The sequence below is a fragment of the Pteropus medius genome, unplaced genomic scaffold (genome assembly GCF_902729225.1).
Source record: "Pteropus medius unplaced genomic scaffold, Ma_sr-lr_union100, whole genome shotgun sequence".
Classification (NCBI taxonomy): domain Eukaryota; kingdom Metazoa; phylum Chordata; class Mammalia; order Chiroptera; family Pteropodidae; genus Pteropus; species Pteropus medius.
In genome coordinates, this window is record NW_024342471.1 from 16,569,581 (window position 1) to 16,583,490 (window position 13,910).

The 13,910-nt window shown below is 49.2% G+C and overlaps 1 protein-coding gene across 1 annotated transcript in view; it reads left to right on the plus strand.

The window, feature by feature from the left end:
• Window positions 1–9,650, plus strand: part of CD40 (CD40 molecule) — a 27,635-nt gene extending 17,985 nt beyond the window's left edge. Inside the window, exons 3-10 of the mRNA XM_039863729.1 lie at window positions 2,856–2,934; window positions 3,265–3,390; window positions 3,662–3,808; window positions 4,185–4,278; window positions 6,890–6,951; window positions 8,266–8,352; window positions 8,469–8,497; window positions 9,062–9,650. Coding sequence (XP_039719663.1) covers window positions 2,856–2,934; window positions 3,265–3,390; window positions 3,662–3,808; window positions 4,185–4,278; window positions 6,890–6,951; window positions 8,266–8,352; window positions 8,469–8,497; window positions 9,062–9,226 — 789 coding nt within the window. The 3' untranslated portion in view covers window positions 9,227–9,650. The remainder of the gene's footprint in view (window positions 1–2,855; window positions 2,935–3,264; window positions 3,391–3,661; window positions 3,809–4,184; window positions 4,279–6,889; window positions 6,952–8,265; window positions 8,353–8,468; window positions 8,498–9,061) is intronic.
• Window positions 9,651–13,910: the final 4,260 nt, after the last annotated feature.

The following is a 13,910-nucleotide window of genomic DNA, read 5'->3' on the forward strand; positions in this document are numbered from 1 at the left end:
TTTGGCGGGGGAAGCAGGGGGGAAGGCAGAAGGGTAGGTGGAAGCTGGGTAAGGTACCCCGGGTTCTGGCTGAATGAGATGGGGTGCCTTCTTCTCCTCCCAGGTTGGGGTCGCAGGTAGCCCACTGAGGTCGCGTCGTGGGGGCACTGGACAGCGTGGATGGGGTTGCAGTTTGGGGAGCCTCAAACCTTCAGCTGGTCAAAGGCCGGCATCTGGGTTTGCCTCAGAGGCTGGCCACGCAGAGAAGGGTAGCGGTTTCAGGAGTGGAAGAAAAGCCAGCGAAAGGAAGGTGCGGTTTGGCTTGTTTCCTGTCCCTCTGCGTGTGGACAGATGCTAGCCTCTGAGAGCGGTTATCGACTCCTTGCCAGCCGGAGCTGCCTTCTTCCAGGGCATTTTTGTTAACGAGGGGTGATCCAACCTAGGCGGGATGCTCAAGGCCGTGTCTCTGCCTCTTGAATTTAAGATGACGTAGGCGACATATGGGGGAGACGAACTGTTCAAAGGACCCAAGAAAGGGGTTCTTCAGGCACCAAAAGGGCTCAGATACGCCCAGTCAAGCATATCTCCGGGATTTTCAGAAACCCGCATTTGTCTCACTTTTTGTTTAAATATATTTTTGTAGTTCCTCATTCTGGAGGCTGGGAATCCCCCAAGTACCTTACTCTCTCATCCTAATCCCTCTGGCCTTCCCCCTGCTTCCAAGGGCTGTAATTTCTGGCATGAAGTCTGAGCAGGAATGACCCACGGAGTAGCGGGAGTCGGCAGCAAGGAAAGAAAGTCAGTGAGGAAGCTACTTTGGTCCCAGAACTTTCATTTTCACTCTAAGCAATGGCTCCTAAGGAGAAAGGAGGCAGGAAGAGGGTGGAGCTGGAGAGAAGAGGAAGCGGGATCTTGCAGGAAGGAGTGGACAAAGAGCCAGGGGAGGCAGGGCGAAGGGTCTTTTGGGCTTCTCAAGAGCATACTCCCGATTTAGGCTCCAGGTAGAGACTGGGTTTTGGCAACAATAGCAGTAATTATCTATTGAGAGTTTCCTGTGTGTCAGGCTCAGAGTAAAAGGCTTTACCTGCTTTCTCTGTCTGATTTCTTTCAACTCCCCCACTATACAGATGAGCAAACTGAGGCTTAGAGAGAGAAGATGTCTTGCCCAAATTCTCGTAACTAGGTGGAACCTGGAGATAAATATACATTTGCCTGACTCCTGAGCTGGCCTCTCCGATGGTGAGAGTCTCTAAGTTTCGGTCTTGAGTGCCTCTGTGTCAGGACTGGGGTTATGAAGCGGGCACTGGAGAATGACAAGCTTTCAGAGGAGGATCTGTATTTCTCATGTGTTTGAAAATGGCATAAAGGACTTTCACTGCTCTCGGAGTGTGGCGGAAAGGTCTACAGGGTTGCAGGGAGAGCATTCACAGGGTGGATGTTGCGATGTGATGGTGGGGGCAGCAGCCTTTTCTATATCCTTCCTCACCTGGGGTAAGATGCATTTCTGTAGGGAATGGCTGAATGAGAGCCAGGATCCCAGACAGCCAGCCAGTTAGCCAGGGCACTAGGCATCCAAGCAGGTAGTCACATAGGTGTAACAATTAAAACTGCCATTTAATGAGCACCTGCTCTGTTCTAGACACTGTGCCAGGCCACATACATATATTCTTTCTCATCTTCACAACCTAATCTATGGGGCAGGTATTATTACTCCCATTTTAGAGATGTGGAAACTGAGCCTAAAAGAAGCAAAATAACTAGTGTTACAAAGTCAAGATTGGAGCCTTAAGCTGTTTGTCTCCCAAACCTGTGCGCTTTTCGCTGGCCGTTCCCAAACTGTAGGGTGATTGTGAGGAGCACATGCATACAGAACTAAACGACATAGATTCACTTTACAGTTCTGTTTAAAATCCTTCTCATTTTTTCAAGGAAGAAGTCTCTGGAGCTAGAATATAGTTAATACCTCTCAAGCGCTGGCTAATCCTCCTTTTTAAACAAAAATCAAGAGGAGGCCTGGGGTGGAGGGCTGTCAGCAAGCAAAGCGACCGGCCTGGGTTTAATGACATTGTTTTGTTTCTGCTGAATTTATTTTTAGGGTAACCTTTTATTTATGAGAAGTGAGGCTGGTTCTTCTCTCATGGCAATGGTATAAGGTTTACATTGAAAATAAATGTATTTGATTTAATGAGAAATAATAGCATAGTTGATACCTGGATGTAGTAAAAATTCATGTGAGACCCAAGGTGATGGAGAAAGGGAATACTGAGACCTGAACTCTCATTTGGATTCTATCACTTTGGGACCTTAGACAAGTGGCCTAACCTCATTGGTCCTTGGTCTCATTATTTGTAAGGTGAAAGAGTTGGATCTTATCCTTCCATCTGGCATTTCATGAGAGAGAGGTTGGAGGGAAAAAACATGACGAGGCTGGGAGAGGGGAAAGGGATGTGGAGCAGAAGAATAGAAGGAAGTGGCCGGGTACTAAACCTAGCCCCAGACAGGAATGGGACCACTGAAGTCAGCCAACCTCAGGACTCCAGGGAGGTACTGGGGTCCTCACGTCCTTTTGGGTCTTTGCAAAGAGGGAAGACTCTGGAGTCCAGCCGAAAAGAAGGTCTGTTTAGTTTAGAGACTATTTCGAGGTTCCAGCACAATCGCTTTGTAAAATTTCAGAATGATTCTCTGGATGCTTTTGCAATCATATCAGTTGTCAGTTTAGTTAAAAACAAACACATCGAGTAATAGGCGGGCTCCATTTTTCTGTGTAGGACTTTACTTCAGTTCCAACCTCTGTCCTGGCTGATTTTCACCTTCCTGCTGAGGAGGCTACAAAAGAGATTTCAAGATCCCTTTAAATTGCCCAATTCTGTTTTTAGGTCCACCCAGAACCACCCACTGAATGCAGAGAAAATCAATACCTAATAAACAGTCAGTGCTGTAATTTGTGCCCACCAGGTGAGATGCCAACCCTAAAGCCCCACAGTAGGACTCCTCTTAGTTTGCTGGCAGATGCAGACCCCATGAGCCAACTGTAAACTTGAATCTTAAACAACTCCTGAGATTTCCCACCCCTGCCCTACTGTCAGAATGTTCTGGGTTCCCTCTCTACTTACCTAGGACTAGGGTTCCTATCTCTTCCATGTCTCCCACCAGACTATGAAGGCTGAAAGGGTCCGAGACCGTTGCTTTTGAATCCCCTGCCCTAAAGCCCAGTCTGATCAGTTTTCGTTAAGTGTCTGACTCACCAAGCTTGTTGAAGCTGCCTCATTTCCTGATGTTTTCCAGGAGAGAAACTGGTGAATGAGTGCACGGAGACTGCCAACACAAAATGTTTTCCTTGTAGTGAAGGCGAATTCCTAGGCACCTGGAACAACGAGAGACACTGTCATCAGCACAAATACTGTGACCCCAGTGCGTGAGCTGCTGGGGGAGGGGTTCTCGGGAGCTGGGCTGACATTCTAGCTCATTGGTGATAATGCAGCCATTCTATTTTTTTTTTTTTTGATAGCTAGGGTCTGTTTTGATTGGTTGGAGTATAGGTTGTACTGGTTGTTAATTTGATTGCCATCCGCACTTGGAAGATGGTCTAAGGAAAAAAAAAAGATCAGGAAGTGGGAGGAGCAGGGCCCTAAGCATCAGGGCCACCAAGGGGTTCCCATCCTTCTTGCCCATCTCTGCACAGACCTAGGGCTCCTGGTCCAGACAAATGGCACCTCGAAAACAGACACGACTTGCATGTGTGGTGAAGGCCAATACTGTACCAGCGATGCCTGTGAACGCTGCATCCCGCACAGATTGTGCCCCCCTGGCTTTGAGGTCCAGCAGATCGGTAAGTGGGTGACCTGTCTGAGAAGCAGCTCTAGAGTCAGGAGAGAGGAACCAAGGGCCTAAGGGAAGGGGCTAGGCAGTGGGCACTCGGCTCCAGTGGTGCAGGGAATGGAGACTTGAATACCAACCTGAGTTAGTATGTCTGCTAGAGTGAGCAGGAAATGGAAACTTTTTCATTCTGCCTCCCGCTATGGGTATCTGCCTTAGGAGGGCAGTGGGAGAAGCCTTCCCAGGGGCTGCAGCAGTTGGGGGAGACTATCTGCTAGGGGAAGAGTGCTTAAAGCAGGAAGATCTTTCTGTCCTGTCTGTCCACCGAGTCCCTCGAGAGCCAGACAGGTGGTCTACTGTGATGATTAATGCCTCCTCCTCCCTCCCAGCTACAGGGGTTTCTGATACAATCTGCAAACCTTGCCCAGTTGGCTTCTTCTCCAACGTGTCATCTGCTTTTGAAAAGTGTCACCGTTGGACAAGGTACAAGGACTCAGCCCTTGTGTTCCCTGCTCCAAGTGGGGCATGGGATCTGCTTCCATTCTATCTGGCCACCTGCCCTTCAGTCCCTGCTCTCTACACACTCCCGCACACCTGCGAAACACCTAGAATGACCTCGTGGCTGACCGAATGGGCACGTCTCAGCATTTTCTCGCCCTCTCTGTCTTGGTGCCACTGTGATACCTCTCCTACTTTCTTTCCACCTTCCTCTGCGCCTCCTTTCTCCTCCTTAACTGGTTTCTAGGTCTTCGTTCTGTTCTACTGTCCAGTCACTGTGCCCACCTCCTCTGCCATCTCATCCATATCCATGGCTTTAGCTGCCAGCTCTCAAGTGGTTCCAATAAACATCTCCTGTCCAGATTTGTTTCCTGGGTCCCAGACTGTCATATCTAAGTGCTGAGGGCACACCTCCATGCAGGTGTCTCAAAGGCACCAAATGGGCTTACCCAGGCGCTCCCCTCACCCTCTGGGAAAACCACCACCATGCTTCCATGCTTCTGGGCACTCGTCCAAGGATCCTCCCTCACTTCCAAGCCCAAATCAGTCACCGGGTCCTGTCCATCTGGCCTCCAAACTGTTGTGGGACTTGTTCTTCTCACTATCTCCAGTGTCACACCTTGAGTTTGGGCCTCATCACCGTGGTCCGGATGATGCCTCCTCATTGGCCTTCCTGTCTCTAGTCTCTCCCCTTCAGCCAGTTCTCCATCTGCTTGCCAAAGTGAGCTTTCTGCAGTTCATTTTAGATCACGGCGCTCCCTATTTAAAACGTTTCATTGGCTCTTGCCTTTAGAACAAAAATCCAGACTTTTTTTGCATGGCCTCCGACCTTCTGGCTCCATTTCCTGACTTCTTCCAACGTCATACGACTTGCAGTCTCCTCAGCACACGGCTCATTCTCTTGCATCAAATTCTTCTGCCTGGAATACCTTTAAACACACACCCCATAAAAATGGGTAAGACAGGCACATAGGACAGAAGACATAAAAGGACCTATAGTGATAAGTCCCCCTTACACCCCTGTCTCCCTAGTTCTTCTCCCTGGAGGTGGCCTCTGTTCCTTGTGTGTCCTTCCAGAAATTTTGTCTACAAATACACACACCTGTGAGTGTGAAAACACATATGTTGTCCGCACAAATTGTTGCATCCCATATACATTTTGTTCTTTGTCTACTGTCTGTCTTTCTCCAACAGATTTCAAACTCCTTTTTTTTCCTTCCACTGATGCAACCCTTATGCCTAGAACAGTGTCTAGAACATAGTAGGTGCTTAACAATAGGTGCTCAATGTTAACTGACAACTGGAGGCACATTGGTGCAGTAGAATCCAAGCACTGGCTTCCAACCTCACTGCGGCTTAGAAAGGGTGTGACCCTGCACAAACGTGTGACCCTCATCTCTCTGAGTCTTGGCGTCCTCATTTGGAAAACGGGAATGACCTTCAACTCATAAGGCTTGAAGAAGACACGTAAAAGTGTTTCGTAAGCTCTTAAGCGCTCTCCTTGTGTAAGACTCTTCTCCTGTGTGTGCTTTCTTTAAAGCTTTGCTCTCTTTTGCCCACTTTAGATTGTGTGTGTGTGTGTGTGTGTGTGTGTGTGTGTGTGAGATGTCCTTCTCTGACCATTCTTCACCATTCCTCCTGAGACCGCCTTGGACCAGGTCTTCCTCACATATCTAGACTCCCACAATGGCCTCCTAGTTGGCCACCTTTCTGTAATTTCTCCTCCTGTGAACTCTCTGGCCATCTGAGCGCTCTCACTACTTAAGTCATCCGGTTGGATGCTGATGCTACTCACCAACTGAATCCAGTTAAAACCTTCGTGGCTGATTATGAGGTTCTAAAGACCAAATTTTCCATAGTTCCCTAACGCCATCTGGCACGTCACCCATTTAATCTCTGTATCACGCTGTCCTGCTTAGTGGGAATGTACAGCTGCTCTAAATTTTACATTCTTCAGGGCCCACTTAGTCCTAACTTCCCTGGGAAGTATTTCTGGATGCTCCTTAAACCAGAGGTTCTCAACTGAGCAATTTTGTCTCCTAGGGGACATTTGTCGATATCTGGACACATTTTGGTTGTCATGACTGGGGAGGGGGATGCCACTGAAAATTAGTGGGTAGAGGCTGCTAAACATCGTACAATGCACAGGACAGCCCCGATAACAGAGAATCATGTGGCCCAAACATGTCAGTGATGCCGAGGCCGAGAAGCCCCGCCTTAAACCGAATGTACCATCTCTCCATTCCGGCCATTGTGGATTTCGTCTCCTCTTCTCTGAGCAATTCCCAGTTAATTTCAGCCTATATTGCAACACTTGGCAACACTATATTGCAACACTCATTAGAGACTCTCCTATTATTACTCCTTCAAGATGTGTAATAATCTTTTCTCTGTACTTCTGGAAGTACAGACCAGCATCATAACCAGCACAGGAGGGAGCGTACAACACGTGCTCAGTGAACCTGGACTTGATGGTTGTTGATGGTCTCTTATGGAAATCTTATGGTTGGGGAAACTAATGTCTCTCTCTCTCTCTTTCTCTCTCTCTTTCCGTGTGTGTGTGTGTGTGCGCGTGCGCACACGTGTCTGTGCACAGCTGTGAGTCTAAGAACCTGGTGGAGTTACAAGCAGGGACTAACAAGACGGATGCTGTCTGTGGTGAGTCCCGGAGAATGGGCCCTGGCAGCAGGTAGGGAACTAAAATGGGAGACTAAGGCACACAGAGACACAGGGCGGGAGGCGAAGTAGAGGAGGTGGCAGTTTGGAGTTGTAGCATCTCAGCTCGGCCACTTATCTGTGGAGTCTGGGCATGTTACCTCCCCTCTCTGAGCCTCAGTTTCTTCATCTGTAAAATGGGGTGACAATGGCACCCCCCCCAGGTAGCTTGATGTAAGTGCCTGGTGTGGGTTCTTGCACTCTACAAGGGCTTCATCAATGCTGTTCTGCCACCCTGCACTTCGAGCACCAGCACGATGTGACACTGTTTCCTCTCGGGGCCTCGGTTTTAATTCTAGAATGAGGAGGTTAGTCCACAGCTCAGATCACAGACTCAGGTAACTGCAGGGCAGGTCATGTTAATGAGTGAAAAATGTTAGAGGTAAGGAAAATACACCCCCTTTGCTTTTTCTTAACACTCAATTTTCCTTTTGGCAGAGCTGAGACTGGGGTGAGGTGAGCGAGGCCCTTGCCTTGGGCATAAATATTTAAAGAGGTGCCAGAAAAATGCAGTAACGAAAATAAATAACATTTTGATGCAATATTGAAAACAAATCAAAGTTAATGCAAAAAATATCGATAATGAACAAAATATCAAAATTTTAGCTAAGCATGGAATCCGACCCTGCTCTTGCCTGACCCTGCCTCACTTGCCTCCGCCTAATCCCGGCCCTGGTTTCAATAAAATTTTATTTAAAAAACAGGCAGTCAGCCTGTGGGCCATAGTTTGCTGATCTGGGTTTTTAAAAACATGACATTAGAATGTTACTTATCTTGTGTCCCCTTAAATTTTGGCCCGAGGCGAGTGGCTTACCCTAGTCCATGTCCTGCCTCCTGGCTTCTCTCATTTTCCTGTTTGAAATAGAGACTTAGGTACAAGAAACACTTAAATTCTCCTTCATTCTTGTAAAACAAAGGCAATAGGTCAGACATATACCATGCTGGGCTTCAGCGTTGGACAGAGAGTTGGGAGAGATTGGGAGTGTGGTAAGTGGTGGAGACGGGTCTTCTAAATTTCCAAGAGAAGCTAGATATTCGGATTTTAAATATGCAATCTCCTAATTTTAAGATGTTTCAAAAAAAAATTTTTTTAAAATGTGCTGGTCGTACTAAAGACATCTACTGGCCACGTTTTACCAGGGCAACCTGTTTGAAACCTCCGACGTAGCTGAGCTCAGACGTAGAAGGATTTTAGAATCTGGCAGTGGCTATGGGCATGGGGGTGGGGAGCCAGCACTGAAATCTCAGTTTCCTCAGGTTTCCAGGATCGGATGAGAGCCCTGGTGCTGATCCCCATCATTATGGGGATCCTGACTATTGTCCTGTTGGTGCCTGTCTGTATCAGTGAGTCCCATATGGGGAAGTGAGGTGGGAGGGAAGAAAGGTAAAATAGACTGGCTACCTGTTTTCCTGATCTGGCCTCACCAACTCCTCATTCCAGTTTTTTTCTCTCTCTCTAGGAAAGATGACCAAGGAGCCAGAAAATGAGGTAGGTTGCCCCTGGGAACTGGTTCAGAGTTTTGGCAAACTAGAAAGAAGATTGACTCATTGCTGCCTATATGGCAGTAAAACTGATTCCGGGTCTCTCCTTGTGGCCAGGGGTGTGGGAGAGTGGGGCTTGGGGGGTGGGGGTGGCAGGAGACCAGGCTACTCCTCCCCATCCCTGTGCTCTAGGGCTCCTCCCATTCACTCCCTCAGCTTCGCCTTTGTCGCCCTCAGAGCTCACCTCCCCACGGAGCTGCCCTTGCGCCATTTTTGAAATCAGTGGTGTCACTTGCTGTTCTTTCCTGGTATTCGATACGTGGGGTACCACTTTGGGGCCTTGGCGCTGAGTCCATGGGCTGGACTGGAGGGACAGCTCCTTGAACCACACTCATGGGAAGCTTCTTGACAACTTTGGTGTGGCCAGCAGGGGGCAGGAGGCACCCGTGGAATCAGCCCTGACCCTCTTTTTGGGAAAAGGGGAAGGGGCTGCTGGTGGTGGTGGGCTCCCCTTCTGAGAGAAGGGCTCCAAAGGGGTGTTGCTGGGTAACCTCACACCTTGGCTTCCCAGGCCTACCACTTTAAAAACCAACGGCAGGTTCCCGTGGAGACGATCGATATAGATTTTCCTGGCCCCCACTCCACCGCACCGGTGCAGGAGACCTTGCATGGGTGCCAGCCGGTCACGCAGGAGGATGGCAAAGAGAGCCGCATCTCAGTGCAGGAGAGACAGTGAGGCTGTGCGTGCCCAGGAGCATGGCAGCATGGACAAATGTACACGTGGCCGGGGAGCCTGGAGCTGTTGCTTTGCTGTGACCAGGAGGGGCCGGTGCTTGGCACAGCCTCACTCTGCCTGTACCCCTGCGGCTCAGAAACAGTTCACCTCGGGGGAACATCCCACTCCAGCCTGGAGCCCATTCGATTTCCCAACTTGCTTTTAAAGATGGAGGCAAAACTTTGGGGGAGGCGCATCTAATAATATTATCAAACTCTCCAACGCAGCAGTTTAGTGCCTGGAGATGTATCATGGTGGTTTTGATGAGCATCTGCACAAATACCCATTGCAGAATTGTTTGTGACAGAGAACAACTGGAAGCCACTTAACTGTCCACCAACAGAGGACTGGCTAAATAAAATTGTAACATATTTATGTAACAGGATCTCAAAAACACTGTCACTGGAAAAAAAAAAAAAGCGGGTTGCAGAATGATGGGCAGGGAAAACAATTTTTTAGAAAGCACATACCCCAAAACGATGTGATACATCCCCTATGAGTATGTACGCAAACATGATATACGTTGTATATGTAGGTATGACAAGGGTTCTGGAAGGACACACAAGAAATCCACAGCCTGAAGAGTTGTAATGTCTGGGCTGGGAAAGAAGGCTCTGGGGGAGGGTTTGTTAAAGGAAGATTCGACTTTCCCAGAATGCTTCATTTTTTTTTTTTCCTCCAAAAGGAGACTGAAGTCACATAATGCTTATGTAATTAAAAAGTCATCAAACATGTAAAAAGAAAAACGGGGGTGGACATGCTGGGTGACACGAGCTGCTTAATTTGCTGTCAGGCTCACAGAATTAGGGCACTTTCTGTGGATAAATAAGAATGTCCCCAGGCTGCTGCCCGGCCAGGGCGCTTTCCCTGTGTGCTCGCATCTGGCACTGTGCTTGCAAAGTGTTCTCCCCAATTCATTCATGTTCACAAAAAACAGCCATGGGGGCAGGCAGGGCCCATGTCCTTCCCTCTTTGACTGAGGCGGAAACAGAGGTCCAGAGAGGTGAAGTGACCTGCCTACGGGCACACAGCAGTTCGTAGTGGTGCCGCTCATGGCCCCACTCTGTATCCTGCGCTGCTTCTCCCAGACCTGCCTGCTCGCTGGAACCCAAATCTGTAGCTCCTTCCAGGGGAGATCTGGGGCCTCCTACCTCCTTCTGACCTCCCAACTGCTACAGGAGCTGCCGCTTCTCGGTCAGATGGTATCTCCTTCCCCCCTAGCAGTATCTTAGGATAAAAATAAACCGTCCTGTTCTCTTTTCCTGCTGTGCCAACTGAGGGGGAGCCTAGCCAGGAGGAGCAGCAGATGGAGTAGGAGCAGAGGGGAAGGGAAGGGAGGAAGGTTGTAGGACAAGGAGAAGGAAGAGCCATGTGAAACCCTGGCATGAAGATTCAGGTTTGTGGTGTGGGTGAGGCCAGGCTGGTTTAACCCAGGGATCTCCTTTCCCCGCTGCGGGAAGCTGCTTTGGAGTTCCCCAGTGTGTCCTGCTGTCAGGAGGGTGGGGGTTGAAAGGGCTTGTCTCCGATGAAGGCTGTGAGGGCAGCTGGGAGTGGGAAGAGGGGCACCTGGCTTGACAGGCTTCCCAGAAGAGCTCCGAAACCGATTGGACAAACCAAGTGGAGAGGTTTGCTTTAGAAAATGGAGCAAAGTGATGGTGGGGTTGGATGGGGGAAGGGCGCTCTGGGACTTTACCCTCCTCTCCTGCCTAGAGTCCAAATGCTAGCTTTATTCCTGGGCGTGGCAGTATGGCAGAAAGAGACAAAAGACCCATCACCTTTGCCACCTATCCCTTGCGTGACCTTGGGCAGGTCACTTTCATCCCTTAGCATCTCCACTTCCTCATCTGGCGAATGGAGACAAGACCCATAACAGCTGCTATTGATGCCTCCTTGGTCTTCTCCTGAGTCAGAGGTTCTCCGTCTTGAGCAGAACTACCTATAGGACTTGTTATAAGACAGGTAGCTGGGTTCCACACTCAACCATGGCAGTTTCTGATTGAGTAGATCTGGGATGGAGTTCAAGAATTTGCATTTCTAACCAGTTTTCCAGGTGCTGCTGGTGGTCCAGAGACCACATTTTGAGAACTATCGCTCTTGGCATTCAGATTTCTAGACAAGCAGTCAGTTTCCTGTTGTAAGCACTTGGGATCACTTCCCTCAGGGGCTTTCCCTGGTCTTGAAAACATTCTTGGTGCAGGTGTGGGGCAGGTAAGATGTACCTGGAGAGTTAATGCTCAGGAGTACTCTCAATCAACTGGCAATGAAAGTTGAGGGGTAAATGATTCAGCCTTCTTGCCTTTGGATGGGACAAATATGAAGCGTGGTCTATACTGTCTCCTAGGTTCCCCAGAGGGATCGAGCTCCAGCTGCCCCTCTGCGCTGGCTCCCTTCCCTTCCCCGGCTCACTTCCCCACAGCCCACTGGGGCTTCCGCACACTCCTTCCTTGCCACAGAGTGTGCTTCTTGGAGAAGTTCCCCCGACCAGCCAGCAGGGCTCATGCATAAGAAGGTACACTTTTGTACAGTCATCCTCCCTTATCCGTGGTTTCGCTTTCCACGGTTTCTGTTACCTGTGGTCACTCGCGGTCTGAAAATATTAAATATAAAATTCCAGATGTGAACAATTCCTAAGTTTTAAATTGCACCCCATTCTGAGTAGCGTGATGAAATCTCGACTTGCCCCACCTTGCCTCACTCAGGATGGGAATCATCCCCTTGTTCGGTGTCTCCACGCTGTAGATGCTCCCTGCCCGTTAGTCACTTAGTAGACATCTTCGTTATCAGACAGGTCATGAGAGAGAGAGAGAGAGAGAGAGAGATCATGTCCTCATAACTTTCATTACAGTATATTGTTATAATTGTTCTATTTTATTATTAGTTATTGTTAATCTCTTACTGTGCTTAATTTATAAATTAAGCTTTATCATAGGTATGTCTGAATAGGGAAAACATGGTATGTATAAAGTTCAGTACTATCCCTGGTTTCAGGCATCCACCGGTTTTGGAACGTATATCTTAGCATCCCTGACAAAGTGATGGGTTGCTCTTCATGGCAGTTGTAGCAAGTTCTAAGTGGAGCTCAACCAGAACTTTCTGTAAGACCTATGAGACAGTTACTCTCTGGTTCTAGGATTCCCCCTACGCCAGATGTGTAATGAAGGGCTGGGGCCCTAGAAGTTCTCAGGGTGTTGCCAATTCTGTAAATAACTGCAAAGGATCTAAGAACTGTAGGGTCCTCTCCCGCCTGTAGGTGGAGCGGTGGGTGTGAGGCTTATATCAGCCAGAGGGTGGCGCCAAGTTATCGTTAAAGACCCGGCTTTTGCTGACTCTCACACCAAGTCCTGCCCTCACTTTGGAGAGGAGGCCTTTCCTCCCTGAGCCCATCAGCCTCCGCTCCGCAGCTTCACCCGTTCCCTAGGTCAGGTCTTCCTCTCCACTCTGCTTCCTTCACTTTACAGCATCGACTACATCTGTTCCTACTGTGGCCTCATCCGGAGCAGGGCTGTGCCCAGTGACATACTGAGAGTGCTCCCTCTGTGCTAGGCACCCTGCTAAGAACTTTCCTTGCATCATCTTAGTCGGTAGGACAATCCTACATAAGGCACAGTCTCCTATGTCACCTGTTTTATGGATGGAGCTCAGAGGCCGAATGACTTGCTAAGGTCTGAGGAGTGAGAGCTGGGATTTGGACCTAACTTGGTTGACTCATGCACACAGGGGCTCCAACGTGAGGCAGGCCAGCTCAAGACAAGGCAGGAATGCAGAGACTACATGGCAAGATGGAGAGGCTCTGCCCATCTTTGGGGGGCAGCGTTGATCGGCTCCTTCCTGTGGTTTTGCCCTGCAGGAATGAGAGTTAGGGGAATCCAGATTTCCAGGTGAAATCGCCCCATGTTTAAGGGCCACCAATTCCAAAACTTAAAAAACTCAGTGAAAACCAAAGAAAGCATGTCACAGAGGCTTGGAATTAAATGGGACTGGGAACGTTATCATGTCCAATCTTTTTGTTTTATGTATGGGGAAACTGAGGCCCGGGAGAGTCTGGAGCCCAGATGGGCAACGTGGCATAGGCAAGTTGTTTCCTTCCTCCACACCCCAGCCAGGAGGTAGGAGAGGGCCTGTGGGGGCTTACACTCCACCCTACAAGCTTGGTTAAGGGGGCCTGAGGCACTGAGGTTCTAGGACTAAGGGAATTGCCTTGGGACTGGGCCTGAGCTGGACGTAAATGTCCTCTTCATTCTATGACACAAACCCTTGCTGTGCTAGGCCCTCCCCGCGCCCCAGGCATTCATGAACATACCCTCCCTTTAAGCCTTCGGGGCCCTGCAGCCTATTCCTTGGGCAGCAGAAATTATTAAAGGCTCTGTCCCGAAGGATTTCTCTCCCCCAGAGTGTTTCTAGCACAGAAAATTACAAACCCACCTGCGGGGGTTGGGAGATACAGTTTTAATATGCAAAAAAAAAAAAAGAAGAGAAAAAGGCGTGCTGTGGGCCTGGAGTCTGGGAGAAGGATGAAGCTCATGAGGGGACTCTCCTGGGACTCGCAGCATTGGTGCTGGGGGGCTGACTCTAGGAGGGGCTCAGCAAGGTCCAGGAGTAGCTTTTGTCCAGACAGATGGAGCTAGTGGGCAGAGGGTTAGGGAGG